The sequence below is a fragment of the Oncorhynchus mykiss genome, chromosome 30, assembly GCF_013265735.2.
Source record: "Oncorhynchus mykiss isolate Arlee chromosome 30, USDA_OmykA_1.1, whole genome shotgun sequence".
Lineage (NCBI taxonomy): Eukaryota > Metazoa > Chordata > Actinopteri > Salmoniformes > Salmonidae > Oncorhynchus > Oncorhynchus mykiss.
Window position 1 is genome coordinate 10731020 of NC_050570.1, and position 18880 is coordinate 10749899.

Sequence of the window (18880 nt, forward strand, 5' to 3'; positions counted from 1 at the left end):
TGTGTTTCCATCAGGAGTGTGACACTGAAGACTTGTGGCAAGCAGAATCTACAACTTCTGCATCATTCAAGACTGTTGCTTTGTGAAGTGCTAAAGTTCACAGTTAGCCGTTGTTATGTAAATGCAGCACTGAAAAGTACCCAGGGCCTTGCCTTGGCTCCAGGTCCACTGGACCCATGGCCCAGTGAGACACGGGTGCCAGGCTACATAGATAGAAACAGAAAAGTCTGAGCATGTTGGGTAAAAGACTGGGGTAAATCCTCCATGGAAATGTGCCATTACTGAAGTAATACTATGATAAAGGCATTCACATAAATGTGTTATTTTTAAAACTTGTTTTAACTTTACTATTTAGAGTCAGACAAAGAATTCGTAGAGAAATGACAACACAGATTCATGAAAATCAACTTTTATTTGGATGCAAAAACTCACAACTTAAAGCAATACTGCAGTAGCAGAGGAGAGGAGTAAGTTGTTTGCTGGTTGGTTCGAGTATGTCTGATATTTTCCCAGTGAGCAGAACTGGTCGAAAACTGTCTTTACATTTATTTTCAACCAAAAGGACACCTTTCAACATATTTTCATCCCCAAAAACATGTTTGTAATATATTTTCAACCAAAAATATGTATTTTCAGCATCTTTTCAACCAAAAAGATGCACTTTCAACATCTTCAACCAAAGAGACATATTTTCCACGTCTATTCAACCGATTTTGCTCACTGGATTGGCTATTTCAATTTGACCTATCTTCTTTTACATCACGGGAATGAGACCCGGTCAGCACAGAAAACAAGCACTCAAAGTGTAGCTGTTGGATCAATTGCAATAAGTGTTATCAAGAAAGGATTTCACAGTTTAATTTCCAGCTTCTCCAAGTTTCAGCTATTTTCCATCTTCAAAACTCAACATTTTGTCAGTTTCAAATCGAAGGATAAAATACTAGTGCTGACTTCTTGAGATGCCTTTCAAACCAAAACAAGGAGATTGTCTCCTGGTGATGTTCGCTGTAATTGACCAGTTGTATTCAATCAAGATGAAAGCTGTCAGAGATTTCTTACATACAACTCTTAATCATTGTTTTAGCTGCCATACACGTAGCTCATATTATTTCTCATGTTGTTGTAAAGCCAGTCTGGCCAAGAGTCACAGGCCCCAATTCAATCAGTTACACACCAAGAGAAACCACACTGTAGGTCAGAATATTAAGTATCGGAGGTGTTAACCACATCTAAACCCTGGCTGCGAGCTGTTCCTCTCATGGACATTGGCTTCGAAGAGAAACCACACTCCACAAATGTCCTAACTACAGCGTGAACATTTAGAGTGAAACCACACTCCACAAATGTCCTAACTACAGCGTGAACATTTAGAGTGAAACCACACTCCACAAATGTCCTAACTACAGCGTGAACATTTAGAGTGAAACCACACTCCACAAATGTCCTAACTACAGCGTGAACATTTAGAGTGAAACCACAGTGTGATTTTCCTTATGTCATTAAATTGAATATGGGGAATGTTTAAGGACTCTGTGAAAACAAGATAAAATCTTGGACACATAAAGCAAAGCATAATAAAGCAAAGCCCAGAGGCATCAAAGTAATACTGTAGACAAAACATAATCAGTGTTTGTTGTTGTTGTAAGGTAACTTAGTTAGTTTTTTTTTTAAATCAGTCAAATCTTGCAATATAAACCAATGGTTTGACCACAGTATGAGCTACATTCCATTGTGGTGTAAATGGTAATATACACAAGGCATCTACTCGAAAGGATTGTATCAAAATGTTCTAAAAATATCTCTGGTTGGTTTCACAAAAGCAAACTGTATCAAAAGCATTGCAACATAATAGGAGAACGCTTACACAACGGAAAGCTGGACAACCAATCACTTCGCTTTGATTGTGGACTTACGAGAGTCCCATACAGCACATGCAATCCATTTAAGTCAACACAGTCAAAACACGACACAGAAAATAACATTTACAGCTGAACATCAGAGACACAACCATAGTTGGTCTATTGTGCTTGATACGGATTAGGCTTGGCCTATCTATACAACAATCATGGGCAGCTAACGTCACGCATGTGTTTAGGCTACTGTTGAGAGTAGATGTGTCATCATCCCAACACCACTGAGGGGGCACTGATGGGAAGGGTTAGGGCGGGGGTCAGGTTTTCCCAGCATGCATCCTTTGTGAGAGGGGAAATAACAACTAAGAAAGAAAGCAAAACCATCAAATAGAGTTAAGATAAACTCCAGTTTGAAGTGTTGTTTCTTCTCGCAACATTTACATTTGTCCTTTTCTGCTCCTATCTGATTTACTCCTATCCTGGTCCCAGACCTGTTTGTGCTTTTTCTGACTCCATTGTTATGGTAAAGGAATGACAATACCATAAGAGGTTGTCACTGAGCCGATGCAGACTGGCACCCTGGCTATTTTACACTTAAAAAAAAAAAACAGGGGTAAGTTTTGCTATTTCTCTATCTCTGGATTCTTCCACTGTGTGACGGTCCTAACAGCTCACGTGTGAACCCAGGAGATGAGACATGCACACGCCCCCTCAGTCTCGGTGGTCACATGACGCCTCTGTGTGAGGTCATGATGATGACGGACTGACTGCACATACACATGACACTGTAATACTGTAGGGACTGCACACAATGCCTGGTTACCTAATGGTTACATTCCTCTATGGTTCTGTGGAGTTCTATGGTACATGGCTCAGTCAGTGGTAATGAACACGGAGCACCGTGCAACCTGAAGATGAGGTGACTCCTGACTGCACCAGGAGTTTGAAAGGCCTGCTGTACTGTTTTAACATAAAGAGACCCAGTGAGCATGTCTTTTCATCCTGCTCACAGGGGATAGTTTGGTATGCTTACGTTTCAGACGAACATGTGACCCCTCACTGTGCGATTGTTTAACATCACTGTTTTAATATAGGCTGAACGTTTTCTGATCTGGAGGAATCTGAATAATCCAAAGTTAACTGGCACTTGATAGGGCATACCGGATAAGATATCCTGCATAGACCTCTGGCAAGTGTGAAAACAAATGTTTGAGTTAGAAGTGACAGAAAGTTTCATCATCACTACTTCTAGAGCATCGTCCGCAAAGCAAATCAGTAACATAGTTTTAATTCATAGCAGTTGTTTTATTTCAAATCATTTCTGGCAGCATAATGAAACCTCAGCAGTTTCCGTCTTGCCTTATAAGCAAGGTTCTCAAATCAAGATTGGGCTTTTCGTATGTGGGCCTCTGAAATGGAAGGGGGCAGGATGTTGTTGTGTCTGTGCGTTAAAGGGTGACGTTAAGATGGAGGTACAGGTGTAGTGCTCTACTCCTCTGCAGTGTGGGACAGCTGCTTCTCGTACAGGCTGAGGACGTGGTGGACAAACTGGTACTGCTCACCCGTCTGGATCATCCCGCCTCTGTCGCGCACACACACACACACACACACACACACACACACACACACACACACACACACACACACACACACACACACACACACACACACACACACACACACACACACACACACACACACACACACACACACACACACACACACACACACACACACACACACACGTCAGGAAAGAGACAAAGACAGACAGGTGTAAAGAAAGACAGACGGTAGACTGACCTGTCGAGGCGGAGCTGGCAGGTAGTCCTCAGTATGTCGACCACACCCTCACTCCTCAGCTGTTTACACAGGATGGAGGTGGCAATGAAACAGCCTGTCCGACCTATCCCAGCACTGGGAGGAGGAGGATGAAGAGGAAGAAGAGGGTGATGATGAAGAGGAGGATGATGAAGAGGATGAGAATGAGGAGGAACCATTAATGTGGGGCGGCAGGGTAGCCTAGTGGTTAGAGCGTTGGACAAGTAACCGGAAGGTTGCAAGTTCAAACCCCTGAGCTGACAAGGTACAAATCTGTCGTTCTGCCCTTGAACAGGCAGTTCCTAGGCCGTCATTGAAAATAAGAATTTGTTCTTAACTGACTTGCCTAGTTAAATAAAGATTTTAAAAAAAATGTATTAGACCTGACCAACCACGATTTTCTTCTGTCTCTAGGTGCACAGACCTTCCAATGCTGCCACATGTCTTCTATCTCTAGGGGCACAGCCCTTCCAATGCTGCCACATGTCTTCTATCTCTAGGGGCACAGACCTTCCAATGCTGCCACACCTTTTCTATCTTTCTATCTCTAGGGGCACATCCCTTCCAATACTGCCACACCTTTTCTATCTCTAGGGGCACAGCCCTTCCAATACTGCCACATGTCTTCTATCTCTAGGGGCACAGCCCTTCCAATGCTGCCACATGTCTTCTATCTCTAGGGGCACAGACCTTCCAATGCTGCCACACCTTTTCTATCTCTAGGGGCACAGCTCTTCCAATACTGCCACATGTCTTCTATCTCTAGGGGCACAGCCCTTCCAATACTGACACATGTCTTCTATCTCCAGGGGCACAGACCTTCCAATGCTGCCACATGTCTTCTATCTCCAGGGGCACAGACCTTCCAATGCTGCCACATGTCTTCTATCTCCAGGGGCACAGACCTTCCAAAAACATCCACTGAGACATCCTCCCTACTGACGGTAATAGGTGTGGGTATAATGTCTGTGTTTCCAACCCCACCTGCAGTGGACGATGACAGGGCCGCTGGTGAGCAGAGCTTCCTCTCTTGCCTGCTCCACTTCCTGTACCAGCTCCAGGAGGGGCGGGGCTTTGTCCGGTGTCTTCTGGTCAGGCCAGGAGGTGTACCAGTACTGCCTGAGGCTGCGCTCCTCTCCATCACACTGTCTCACACACACACAAATACATCAAACACATGGTTTCCATGGTTTCCAGGTGTTTAATCCCATTACATTTGCGTTGTAAAGGCCAATTTTATGAGCCGTTCTCCCCTCAGCAGCCTCCTGTGATGTCCTTGGCATTGGTGTATAGATGCATACTGTAGTATTAGTCTTACCTTCAGACTAAAGACCCTCAGGGTGTAGTCGTCCTCCTGGGTTACCGTGACAACCGTGATCAGGATGCCCTCATGGGCCACAGAGTCCTCAGGCCAGTACTCTGCACATTTCTGTAAGGGGCAACAGAGAGCCAGAGTTCACATGGGCATTTACCTCTGGTCTACCTCTTTCTCCCTCCCTCCCTCCCTACCTCATTCTTCTCCTCTAGGTTAGTGATCATGACGATTATAGGACAGCGTTCCTGCCACACCATCCTCCAGAAATCTCCCACCGTGTTGACTGTAGGACCTTGGGTAGCGATGTAGGCCCGCTCCTCACCCCCGTAACCCTGTGGACATCAACACAGTAGTTCTAATGACAGCCACACAATAGTTCTAGTGACAGCAACACAATAGTTCTAGTGACAGCAACACAGTAGTTCTAGTGACAGCAACACAGTAGTTCTAATGACAGCAACACAGTAGTTCTAGTGACAGCAACACAGTAGTTCTAATGACAGCAACACAGTAGTTCTAGTGACAGCAACACAGTAGTTCTAGTGACAGCAACACAGTAGTTCTAGTGACAGCAACACAGTAGTTCTAGTGACAGCAACACAGTAGTTCTAGTGACAGCAACACAGTAGTTCTAGTGACAGCAACACAGTAGTTCTAGTGACAGCAACACAGTAGTTCTAGTGACAGCAACACAGTAGTTCTAGTGACAGCAACACTGTAGTTCTAGTGACAGCAACACAGTAGTTCTAGTGACAGCAACACAATAGTTCTAGTGACAGCAACACTGTAGTTCTAGTGACAGCAACACAGTAGTTCTAGTGACAGCAACACAGTAGTTCTAGTGACAGCAACACAGTAGTTCTAGTGACAGCAACACAGTAGTTCTAGTGACAGCAACACAGTAGTTCTAGTGACAGCAACACAGTAGTTCTAGTGACAGCAACACAATAGTTCTAATGACAGCAACACAGTAACTCTAATGACAGCAACACAGTAGTTCTAGTGACAGCAACACAGTAGTTCTAATGACAGCAACACAGTAGTTCTAGTGACAGCAACACAGTCATTCTAGTGACAGCAACACAGTAGTTCTAGTGACAGCAACACAGTAGTTCTAGTGACAGCAACACAGTAGTTCTAGTGACAGCAACACAGTAGTTCTAGTGACAGAAAACTTGCACACAAGGCCCTAGCTTACAAGCCGCTGGGCAGACAGACCTGTAAGTAATTAGACAGAGACCTAACTGTAAGTAATTAGACAGAGACCTAACTGTATGTTGTTAGACAGAGACCTAACTGTATGTTGTTAGACAGAGACCTACCTGTATGTAGTTAGACAGAGACCTACCTACCTGTATGTTGTTAGACAGAGACCTACCTACCTGTATGTTGTTAGACAGAGACCTACCTACCTGTATGTTGTTAGACAGAGACCTACCTGTATGTTGTTAGACAGAGACCTACCTACCTGTATGTTGTTAGACAGAGACCTACCTACCTGTATGTTGTTAGACAGAGACCTACCTACCTGTATGTTGTTAGACAGAGACCTACCTGTATGTTGTTAGACAGAGACCTACCTGTAGGTAGTTAGCATTGATGTAGGTCCTGAGGAATTCATCTTCATCTGCTGTCTGGAGGATCACTCTACTGTGTGTGTCTGGAAAACACAGGACCATATCACAAGACCCAGACAACTGCCTGTGTGTGTATGTGTGTGTGTGTGTGTGTGTGTGTGTGTGTGTGTGTGTGTGTGTGTGTGTGTGTGTGTGTGTGTGTGTGTGTGTGTGTGTGTGTGTGTGTGTGTATGTGTGTGTGTGTGTGTGTGTGTGTGTGTCTCTGCTTTTATTTGTGAGGTTCAGAGAGCGTTTCGAAATGACTGCTGTTGGGAGTGTGTCCACTCACTGGGTAGGATGGTCTTGTAGCGGTTCTTCCTCACCAGCCCTGGGTAGTTGTACTCCTTTGGGTCCACAAAGTTCATGGGAGTTTCCTGGCAACAGAACAATGGATGTATAGTAGCTTAGTGATGTGTGGTTGTGTCCAGGAAATAGTGTCCCTGGTGCATGATTGTGTGTGCTCATCTTGGTTTGTGTCTATTGCACACACAGTTTAGACCAGGGTTGCCCAAAGTCGGTGCTCGCAGAGGGGGCCCCAGGACTGAGTTTGGGAAACTTTGGTTTACACTAATAGTGAGTGTGTACATCTACCTTAGAGAGTGTGTGATTGTGTAGACCTACCTCTGTCTTAGAGAGTGTGTGTGTGTGTGTGTGTGTGATAGTGAGTGTATATCTCAGCCTAAAGGTGTAATGCATCCTCTATAGAGCTGACAATGCTAATGCATTTCACTGTGTCAACATCTCATACACTGTTTCCAGTAGCCTCTGGGTGTTGAGAGCTCCTTGGTGGGTTTGTGTGTTACTCACATAGAACTCTGCCTGTAGGGCTTGGTCGTCCACAGCGCGTGTGTGGAGCTGGGCAGGGCTGAGTGCGTTTGTTCCCTCTCTCAGGTACTCCTTGGCAGTCTGGTCTCTGGGGGAGAGCTGGGCACCGTAACCATAGGGCTCCGTACAGCCAGGAGAACACATGTCCAGGGTCAGGGACACGTTGGAACCCCTCCTAACACACACACACACCCATAGGATGGCACAGACGCATATACTGTAATCCCCAAGGCATTTTTAACTCAAATACTTCTAGTAAATTCAACACATTATTTCTTCAAATGTTTATGCTGTACTGACTCAAAACTAAATGAGAAGTCAGATCAACACATTTATAAAAAAAAGTTAGGATAACGAATTAACTTTTTTCCCAGCATGCTCTACTGCAGGGTATATGTTTTTAGAATATTTTTTTACATCTGTGTTTTTGCATGTACATTGAGTGATTCATTGACCATTTTTATGCTACACAAAGATAAATAACAGATTTTTCTAAATGAATCCAATCATTTAGTTCGATTTTTTGCACCCATTGCTGAAATAGTTGTTCCAGTTTTAAAAGGTTAGCTAGTCTGTTTACGCCATTTCCAACTCTGTCTGTTATAAGGAATGCAGTTTCAGGTTAATATAATTCTGTTGGCTGTTCTACATTTTGCTGGAACCCAATAAGAGTTACATGTCATTTTGCTGGTCAACATAACGTGAGTTGCAGGTATGGTTGGGAAATTCTTGTACATTTCCCTGGCTTTCCACAAATCCTGGTTGGGAGGTTCCTCGAAATCCTTTAACCAGGATTTTTAGGAAATCTGGCAAATTTGGGAAAATTACTGGAATTTTATTAGGCCTCAAAATAAGTCCTCATGAGATATGTAATGTCATTAAGTTTAATGATAAGATTTGTCGAGCAACTCACTTGGCGAAGGCCACAGGACCGAAAATGAATGAGTTCACCAATACTGCTTTCACATATGATATACGGTATTTTGCCTGTAACAAAGTGTGGGCAATGTTTTTATGTCGCCTTTACAAACAGGCCCATTTCTATGCTGGCCTGCCTTTTAAACCTCCCGTGTACATGCCTGCATGCCGGTGACGAGTGGTAGTAGTGGTGTGCAGATGTAGGTAGGTGTCTATTTTATAAAATCCATTGAATATACACCCTTAAAAATAAACCCATTATTAATTCGTTCAGGCAGGCCCTAAGAAATATTATCACACTAAGAAAATGTATTTTTAAAAGTATAGGATAGCATAATTTGAGTTTAATTATGTAACATCCACACTGTAAAACCGAGCGAGTTCTGGCTACTCCAACATTTTGTGTGAACTGATTAAGAATCTTAAATAGCTGAAGTGAGCTGTACTACTTTCATATGAGTAATACAAATGCTAATTTTTTTTAGTAAGGTATACTTAAATTGAATTACTTCTAATTTAGTTTTGAGTTAGTACCACATAAACATTTGAAGTAATAACGACTTCTCATTGACTTTGAGTACCACTTACAAGAAGTATTTGAGTAAAACAATGCCTTGGGGTTTACAGTGCAAATTAATGATATCAATAGGTCATTATTTTGTTCATTAAACAGACAAGACATACCGACCCCAATCACAGTCGACACACATATTTTATAGTAAGAATATAACAGAATAAAATACTAATCATATTTTTCCCTTACAACTGGTGACAGTCACCCGTGGAACCGCTGTCATCAAAAAAGTCCTTGCTTTTTTTGACCCACATTTCATCTCTTTCATACCCTCGCAAGTGTAGGGTCTTACATTGAGAGTGTCTTCATCATGATACCGATAGAAAATAATAGCAATCCTATTTTCAAAAGCATGCGAGTCTCGTGTTCATATTTTACAACCTACAATGGCTTTTGGAGTTCACATTACGCGATCCAGCAAAATAATAGGCCTACACTTGATTTGGGCTACATTATTATTATTGCATGTTAAATGTTTCGGATCAGTGATAGAGGAGCAAACGAATAGATGAGCTATACATCCTACACGTATTTGCCCTATACATCCTGCACGTATTTGCCCAGCCAGAAAATAATTAACCAATAGCCTACACAGAGATTCAGTGAAACAATTGAGACAAGTCAGGCTTTTGGTTGGGAGTAGGTCTAGGAAACTAAGCGCTGCTAGTGAAGAGAAAAATATTAAACTACATACATAACATGCTGGCAAAATGTTCTAATAAATTAGCTTTTGCTTCAAATGTATTACAACGATTGGATGACTTTGGGAGTTATACAAGCCTTCAATTGCATTAGTCTACTTTAGTCCATTATTTTCGTCATTAAGTGATATTTATTCCCACAGTAAGTCTTTCTGGATCCATCCAGTTGTGGTTATGAAAACAGTGCATGTGGTGGGCTTTGTGAAGAGATGGGCGAACTCACAGGCCTCGCAAAGTTTACAACTGCCAAGAGGAAAAAGAGATGCATACCCATACAGGGTTCTTCTGTTTGTCCCCATAGGGGAATCCTTTTCCGTGCTGGGTAGAACCCTTCGCAGAGGGTTATGTAGGGTTCTTCAAAGAACCCCCTGTATATGGTTCTAGACACAACCCTCTATGAAGGGTTCTACCAGGAACCATTTTATAATCTAAAAGTTATTCCTAGAACCCTCTATGAACGGTTACATCATCCTTATTAGCCTTTCAAATTAAATGATTTATGACAATACATTACATACACTGAGTATACAAAACATTATTTCCATGACATAGACTGACCAGGTGAATCCAGGTGAAAGCTATGATCCCTTATTAATGTCACCTGTTAAATCCACTGTGTAGACAGGTTAAATAATGATTTTTAAGCCTTGAGACAGTTGAGACATGGATTGTGTATGTGTGCCATTCAGAGCGTGAATGGGCAAGACAATATTTAAGTGCCTTTGAATGGGGTATGGTAGTAGGTGCCAGGCGAACCGGTTTGTGTCAAGAACTGCAACACTGCAGGGTTTTGCATGCTTAACAGTTTCCCGTGTATCAAGAATGGTCCACCACCCAATGGACATTCAGCCAACTTGACACAACTGTGGGAAGCATTGGAGTGAACATGGGCCAGTATTCCTGTGGAACACTTTCAACTCCTTGTAGAGTCCATGCCCCGACATATGTAGATTGTTCTGAGGGCGAAAGGGGGGGCAACCCAATATTAGGAAGGTTTTCTTAATGTTTTGTACACTCAGTGTATATCATAAGGCCTTACTTTGAGGGCCTAGTTATACCCTAACTCAGTGATGTTCAGAATCTCCTGGTTTACAAGCCACATCAAGCCTGCAAATCACATTATGCTGCTTGCAAAGTAATATTTAATTCCTATTGCAATCCAGCCAGAGTTAGGATGTCCAACAAGTGGAATTGTTAACCTCTTGAAGCTAGGGGGCACTATTTTTATGTTTGGAAAAATAACGTTCCCAAAGTAAACTGCCTATTTCTCAGGACCAGATGCTAGAATATGCATATAATTGTCAGATTAGGATAGAAAACACTCTAAAGTTTCAAAAACTGTCAAATATTGTCTGTGAGTATAACAGAACTGATATTGCAGGCGAAAGCCTGAGGAAAATCCAATCAGGAAGTGCCTCTTATTTTGAAACCCTTCTGTTCTTATGCATGCCTATCCTCCATTTAAAGGGATATCAACCAGATTCCCTTTTATCTGGCTTCCCTAAGGTGTCAATAGTCTTTAAACATAGTTTCAGGCTTTTATTTTGAAAAATGAGCGTGAAAAATCATATTGCGTAAGTGGATAGGTGGCGGCTCTCAGAGTGAGTTTTTGCGCTATAGAGTAAAGCCGCCATTGTTCCTCCCGTTGTTATTGAAAAACCTACACACTCGGTTGATATATTATCGAATATATATTTTAAAAACTACCTGAGGAATGATTATAAAAAACATTTGACATGTTTCTGTGGACATTATGAAGACTATTTGGAATTTCAGTCTGCGTTGTCGTGACCGCTCTTTCCTGTGGATTTCTGAACATAACGCGACAAACAAACAGAGGTATTTTGGGTATAAAAATAATCTTTATGGAACAAAAGGAACATTTGTTGTGTAACTGGGAGTCTCGTGAGTGAAAACATCCGAAGATTTTTAAAGGTAAACGGTTAATTTGATTGCTTTTCTGATTTTCGTGACCAAGCTTCCTGATGCTAAGTGTACATAATGCTATGCTAGGCTATCGATAAACTTACACAAACGCTTGGATTGCTTTCACTGTAAAGCATAATTTCAAAATCTGAGACGACAGGCTAAGCTGTGTTTAGCAATATTGCAAAACATGAATATTTTTTAGTAATATTATTTGACTGTTGCGCTATGCTATTCAGTGGTTGCTGACGAAATTTATCCTGTGACAGGGATGGGTAGCGTCAAGAAGTTAACCACCCGCAACCTGCATTCAGAATGACTGCCAAATTAGGGAAGATTGAATACTTAGACTACCCCAGAGGCACTGTGGTCTAAGGCGCTGCATCTCAGTGCAAGAGGCGTCACCATAGTCCCTGGTTCGAACCCAGGCTGTGTCACCTCTGGCTGTGATTGGGAGTTCCATAGGGTGGTGCACAGTTGTCCAGGGTAGGCTGTCATTGTAAATAAGTATTTATTCTTAACTGACTTGCCTAGTTAAATAAAGGTAAAACATCTAAACTGGAACAACCATCTCAGTAACAGGTGCTGAAACTATGTTGTTTAGCATAAAATGAATCAACCAATCAATGTACATGCAAAAACACACATTCTACAGTAAAATAAACCATTTTGAAAATCTCCCTGCAATAGATCATGCTGGAAAATATTATATATCCGCACCTGCACCTGTACATAGCCCACCTATAATTTAGCCCTATCAACTACCTCTTTCCCAACTGTATTTTATTTATTTATTTATTTTGCTCCTTTGCACCCCATTATTTTTATTTCTACTTTGCACATTCTTCCATTGCAAAACTACCATTCCAGTGTTTTACTTGCTATATTGTATTTACCTTGCCACCAAGGCCTTTTTTGCCTTTACCTCCCTTCTCACCTCATTTGCTCACATTGTATATAGACTTGTTTATACTTTATTATTGACTGTATGTTTGTTTTACTCCATGTGTAACTCTGTGTTGTTGCATCTGTCGAACTGCTTTGCTTTATCTTGGCCAGGTCGCAATTGTAAATGAGAACTTGTTCTCAACTTGCCTACCTGGTTAAATAAAGGTAAAATAAAAATAAATAAAATAAATAAATAAAATATATGGTTCTATATAGAACCATTCTTGCCTACCAAAAAACACTTCTTGCCTACCAAAGAACACTTCTTGCCTACCAAAAAACACTTATTGCCTACCAAAAAACAATTCTTGCCTACCAAAAAACACTTCTTGCCTACGAAAAAACACTTCTTGCCTACCAAAGAACACTTCTTGCCGACCAAAAAACACTTCTTGCCTACCAAAAAACACTTCTTGCCTACCAAAGAACACTTCTTGCCGACCAAAAAACACTTCTTGCCTACCAAAGAACACTTCTTGCCTACCAAAGAACAATTCTTGCCTACCAAAAAACACTTCTTGCCTACCAAAGAACACTTCTTGCCTACCAAAAAAACACTTCTTGCCTACCAAAGAACACTTCTTGCCTACCAAAGAACAATTCTTGCCTACCAAAGAACACTTCTTGCCTACCAAAGAACACTTCTTGCCTACCAAAAAACACTTCTTGCCTACCAAAGAACACTTCTTGCCTTCCAAAGAACACTTCTTGCCTACCAAAGAACACTTCTTGCCTACCAAAAAACACTTCTTGCCTACCAAAGAACACTTCTTGCCTACCAAAAAACACTTCTTGCCTACCAAAGAACACTTCTTGCCTTCCAAAGAACCATCAAAAAACACTTTCTTCCAAAAAAAGTTATTAGAATGTGAAAGGTTCTTGGTAGAAACCTTTGTCTTACAAGGAATCCTTGTCATTCAAAAAGGGTTCTTCTGATCATATCAGTTCTTGGTAGAACCCTATCCCTCCACACATAACCCTTTTGGAACCCTTTTTCTAACAGTGTAGCAACCATCAACAGTTTAAGACAGAGCCATATATATGGTGTGTCAATGCCGTCTCAGCATTACGGCTATGTTTCATATTAAACCGTAGGCAGAACTTTACGGAAATGATTACAAGGTCATTAGGCAGAAAAACACGTTTTGGCTTTGATACCAGCAATATCTTTGAGATATAAAGAAAAGGTGGAAAAAAGAAAAGTTTGGGGAAAACATCTTAGTATGAAAGAGAAATAACACATACAGTCATTGATGGTAACTCGACAGATGTAGGATCTTTATTTGAGTTTGCTACAGCATGAAAATAATCCTGCAACAACAGGAAATGTGAATTATTATGTGGATTATAATTAATGGACATTTTTTTGTAGGGGTTGATACATTTTTCTTCAGGGAAAATCAAGTCTAACATTTTAAAGTGGAATTTTAAACTTTAGAAGCCTTTTTAAACACTATATGTTTGCATTTCTTGCTGTTCAGGAAAATCCTCAGCAACAAAAGAGTGTTCTGGGTTTGGCGCTCCCCTCGAGTTCGTGCAGTGGGGGAGATCTTCATGGGCTTTTCTAAGCCTTGTCTCAGGGTAGTACAGTAAGTTGGTGGTTGAAGATATCCCACTAGTAGTGTGGGGGCTGTGCTTTGGCAAAGTGGGTGGGGTTATATCCTGCTTTGTCGGACGGGACCACAGTGTCTCCCGAACCCTCCTGTCTCAGCCTCCAGTATTTATGCTGCAATAGTTTGTGTTGGGGGGCTAGGGTCAGTCTGTTATATCTGGAGTATTTCTCCTGTCTTATCCGGTGTCCTGTGTGAATTTAAGTCTAATTCTCTCTCTCTACCTCTCCCTCCCCTCCAGGAGAACCTGAGTCCTGGGACCATGCCTCAGGACTACCTGGCCTGATGATTCCTCGCTGTCCCCAGTCCACCTGGTTGTGCAGCTGCTCCAGTTTCAACTGTTCTGCCTGCGGCTATGGAAGCCTGACCTATACACCGGACGTGCTACCTTGTCCCGGACCTGCTGTTTTCGACTCTCTCTCTCTACCGCACCTGCTGTCTCTAACTATGAATGCTCGGCTATGAAAAGCCAACTGACATTTACTCCCGAGGTGCTGACCTGTTGCACCCTCTACAACCACTTTGATTATTATTATTATTTGACCCTGCTGGTCATCTATGAACGTTTGAACATCTTGGCCATGTACTGTAATAATCTCAACCCGGCACAGACAGAAGAGGACTAGCCATGTCACGTTCATCGTAAGGAGGAGACCAAAGCGCAGCGTGATACGAATACATACTCTTTAATAAAAGAAGAAACAATAAACAAACCGAACGTGACGCTATATAAACCGAGTGCTGACACAGGCAATACATAGACAATAACACATAGACAATAACCCACCAAATACCCAAGGAATATGGCTACCTAAATATGGTCCCCAATCAGAGACAACGATAAACAGCTGCCTCTGATTGAGAACCAACCTAGGCAACCATAGACATAAAAACACCTAGACTAGGGACGACCCCATAAACATACAAAAACACATATATCACCCTCGTCACACCCTGACCTAACCAAAATAATAATGAAAACAAAGAATACTAAGGTCAGGGCATGACAAGCCATCCCTCAGACCCTGGTTCCTCTCTAGGTTTCTTTCTAGGTTCCTTTTTCCTATGTTCCTGAGTTTTTCCTTCTACATCTGCATTGCTTGCTGTTTGGGGTTTTAGGCTGGGTTTCTGTATAGCAATTTGTGACATCGGCTGATGTAAAAAGGGCTTTATAAATTTGATTGATCATATTAAAATCCTACATCTGTACAATTCACTTGAAAAGGCAAGGCACACTGGGAAATTATATTGGAGGGGTGGCTTAGTGGGTGAGTTACTCAAAATGTTCAAGCTGATACAACTCAACTCTGGATCTCCTGCAGGGTCACAGTGACAATCAATTTGAGTAATGACCACAGAATCACTTTAAGTAACTTGGGTTTTTTCTGGGTTTTTTTCCCACCTTTATTTAACCAGGTAGGCAAGTTGAGAACAAGTTCTCATTTACAATTGCGACCTGGCCAAGATAAAGCAAAGAAGTTTGACACAAACAACAACACAGAGTTACACATGGAGACAAACAAACATACAGTCAATAATACAGTAGAAACAAGTCTATATACGATGTGAGCAAATGAGGTGAGATAAGGGAGGTAAAGGCAAAAAAGGCCATGGTGGCAAAGTAAATACAATATGGCAAGTAAAACACTGGAATGGTAGATTTGCAGTGGAAGAATGTGCAAAGTAGAAATAAAAATAATGGGGTGCAAAGGAGCAAAATAAATAAATTAATTAAATACAGTTGGGAAAGAGGTAGTTGTTTGGGCTAAATTATAGGTGGGCTATGTACAGGTGCAGTAATCTGTGAGCTGCTCTGACAGTTGGTGCTTAAAGCTAGTGAGGAAGATAAGTGTTTCCAGTTTCAGAGATTTTTGTAGTTCGTTCCAATCATTGGCAGCAAAGAACTGGAAGGAGATGCGGCCAAAGAAAGAATTGGTTTTGGGGGTGACTAGAGAGATATACCTGCTGGAGCGTGTGCTACAGGTGGGAGATGCTATGGTGATCAGTGAGCTGAGATAAGGGGGACTTTACCTAGCAGGGTCTTGTAGATGACATGGAGCCAGTGGGTTTGGCGACGAGTATGAAGAGAGGGCCAGCCAACGAGAGCGTACAGGTCGTACTCAGATATATGAAGTGCAACAGGTTTCCTCAAAAGTTCTGAGTCATGACAGCACACTAGGGTTTACAGTGTACAAGAAAAATGTATTGCAATTGTGCAAACACACCCCCCCCCCCCCCACCCCCGGAGACCACCTCTCCACCTCCATCCTCCCACTGACCTCTCTTGCAGGCCCACAGGTGTAACAGAGAGGGTGGTGATGTCCCCCTCCGTCCTGGTGTCCAGACCCAGGTCAAAGACAGGTGTCTGGGGTTCAGCTTCTAGGTCCATCAGGTCCTCCTGGGCATCTGTCCACTCTGACAGGGTGAAGGAAGGCTGGCGACTCACTGACTGACGTCTGTCCCCGTGGTTAGTCACCACCGTCGTGGGCCACCACGCTTCACCGTACCCCAACTTACACACAATGCGGTAGATCTGGAGACACAACATCAAAGTGCACATTTCATGGAAATGGTAAGAGCCGTCTCGAGGTCACAGTAGACCTTGTCTTATGTGCAAAATATGTTGAAAATGTACTGCAAACATTTGAAGAGAGAAGAGAGCAACAGTGCCTGGACTTTGAAATAATTCTCTACAAGTCCCCATTCCCGAGATGGATTACCTGCCTTTGGAGGATAAGTGAAAGGCAGAACCACCTGCAGCACCTGCCTCCTCTCTGTCCCACACCCACATGCCAGGACTGAGAGATACAAGAGATCCCCTTACTTCTGACATCGTATTACTGAGACTGAGTCTTCCCATCTAGATTGTGTGTAATTGTTTTCTTTCTTGATGCTAGTCATACAGTATTTACAACTGCCATGTGGATATTATAACACTTGAAAAGCAGTTGGAAATACGAATTTGTGGTTTCAAGACATCTGTTAGGTTAACCTCTTAGAGCTCTAGGGGCGCTATTTCATTTTTGGATAAAAAACGTTCCCGTTTTAAGCGCGATATTTTGTCACGAAAAGATGCTCGACTATGCATATTCTTGACAGTTTTGGAAAGAAAACACTCTGAAGTTTCAGAATCTGCAAAGATTTTGTCTGTACGTGCCCCAGAACTCATTCTACAGGCGAAACCAAGATGATGCATCACCCAGGAATTAGCAGAATTTCTGAAGCTCTGTTTTCCATTCTCTCCTTATATGGCTGTGATTGCGCAAGGAATGAGCCTACACTTTCTGTCGTTCGCCCAAGGTCTTAGCAGCATTGTGACGTATTTGTAGGCATATCATTGGAAGATTGGCCATAAGAGACTACATTTTCCAGAGGTCCGCCCGGTGTCCTTTGTCTAAATTTGTGCGTAATCTTCAGGTGCGGTCATTTTCTCCTGGGATTCAGGAGAGAAAGCATGTGTCCAAGAACGATGTATCAATGAAGAGATATGTGAAAAACACCTTGAGGATTGATTCTAAACAACGTTTGCCATGTTTTCAGTCGATATTATGGAGTTAATTTGGAAAAAAGTTTGCGTTTTGAGGACTGAATTTATGGATTTTTTTTGGTAGCCAAATGTGATGTATAAAACGGAGCTATTTCTAATACACAAGGAATCTTTTTGGAAAAACTGAGCATCTGCTATCTAACTGAGAGTATCCTCATTGAAAACATCAGAAGTTCTTCAAAGGTAAATGATTTTATTTGAAGGCTTTTATGTTTTTGTTAATGTTGCGTGCTGGATGCTAACGCTAATGCTAACGCTAAATGCTAACGCGAAATGCTAACTCTAGCTAGCTACTTTTACACAAATGATTGTTTTCCTATGGTTGAGAAGCATATTTTGAAAATCTGAGATGACAGTGTTGTTTACAAAAGGCTAAGCTTGAGAGATGGCATATTTATTTCATTTCATTTGCGATTTTCATAAATAGTTAACGTTGTGTTATGCTAATGAGCTTGCTGATAGATTTACACAATCCTGGATACAGGGGTTTTTTCATAGCTAAACGTGACGCAGAAAACGGAGCGATTTGTCCTAAACAAATAATCTTTCAGGAAAAACTGAACATGTGCTATCTGAGAGTCTCCTCATTGAAAACATCTGAAGTTCTTCAAAGGTAAATGATTTTTTTGAATGCTTTTCTGTTTTTTTGTGTAAATGTTGCCAGCTGAATGCTAATGCTAAATGCTACGTTAGCCATCAATACTGTTACACAAATGCTTGTTTTGCAATGGTTGAGAAGCATATTTTGAAAATCTGAGATGACAGTGTTGTTAACAAAAGGCTAAGCTTGAGAGCTAGCATATTTATTTCATTTCATTTGCGATTTTCATGAATAGTTAACGTTGCGTTATGGTAATGAGCTTGAGTCTGTATTCACAAACCCGGATCCGGGATGGGGAGATCAGAAAGGTTAAAAAGATTTTGGAAAGAATTTGTCGAATTCTTCTCATTGGGAGGTCAGATCATGTGAGAGCCGTGCAGCGTTCATCAGGGTGTGAGAGATGCCTACCATGAAGACAAGGACAGCCATGCCAATGCCTTCGGTGGCGTGGAGGAGCCAGTAGTTCTTGGTCTTCTCCATCTCCACCAACACGCACACAGACTGTTCAACACACACACACACAGAGAGAGAGAGAAAGTGGAACACAGCAGTATCAACACATCAGTATCAGACAAGCGGGCACATGTCATCAGCCAGACGAAAAAGACATCAACACAATAAGCAGTGT

The 18880-nt window shown here is 41.9% G+C and overlaps 1 protein-coding gene across 3 annotated transcripts in view; it reads right to left on the reverse strand.

The window, feature by feature from the left end:
* Positions 1–393: 393 nt before the first annotated feature.
* LOC110521305 (tyrosine-protein phosphatase non-receptor type 5) overlaps positions 394–18880 on the reverse strand; it is a 37225-nt gene continuing 18738 nt past the window's right edge. For all 3 annotated transcript variants that reach the window (XM_036969001.1, XM_036969000.1, XM_036969002.1), the window contains 10 exons: positions 18661–18753; positions 16384–16637; positions 7410–7602; positions 6892–6976; positions 6567–6646; positions 5181–5318; positions 4990–5100; positions 4656–4816; positions 3654–3767; positions 394–3435 (listed from right to left, as the gene is read on the reverse strand). In XM_036969001.1, the coding sequence (XP_036824896.1) occupies positions 3342–3435; positions 3654–3767; positions 4656–4816; positions 4990–5100; positions 5181–5318; positions 6567–6646; positions 6892–6976; positions 7410–7602; positions 16384–16637; positions 18661–18753 (1323 nt within the window). In that variant the 3' untranslated portion in view covers positions 394–3341. The remainder of the gene's footprint in view (positions 3436–3653; positions 3768–4655; positions 4817–4989; positions 5101–5180; positions 5319–6566; positions 6647–6891; positions 6977–7409; positions 7603–16383; positions 16638–18660; positions 18754–18880) is intronic.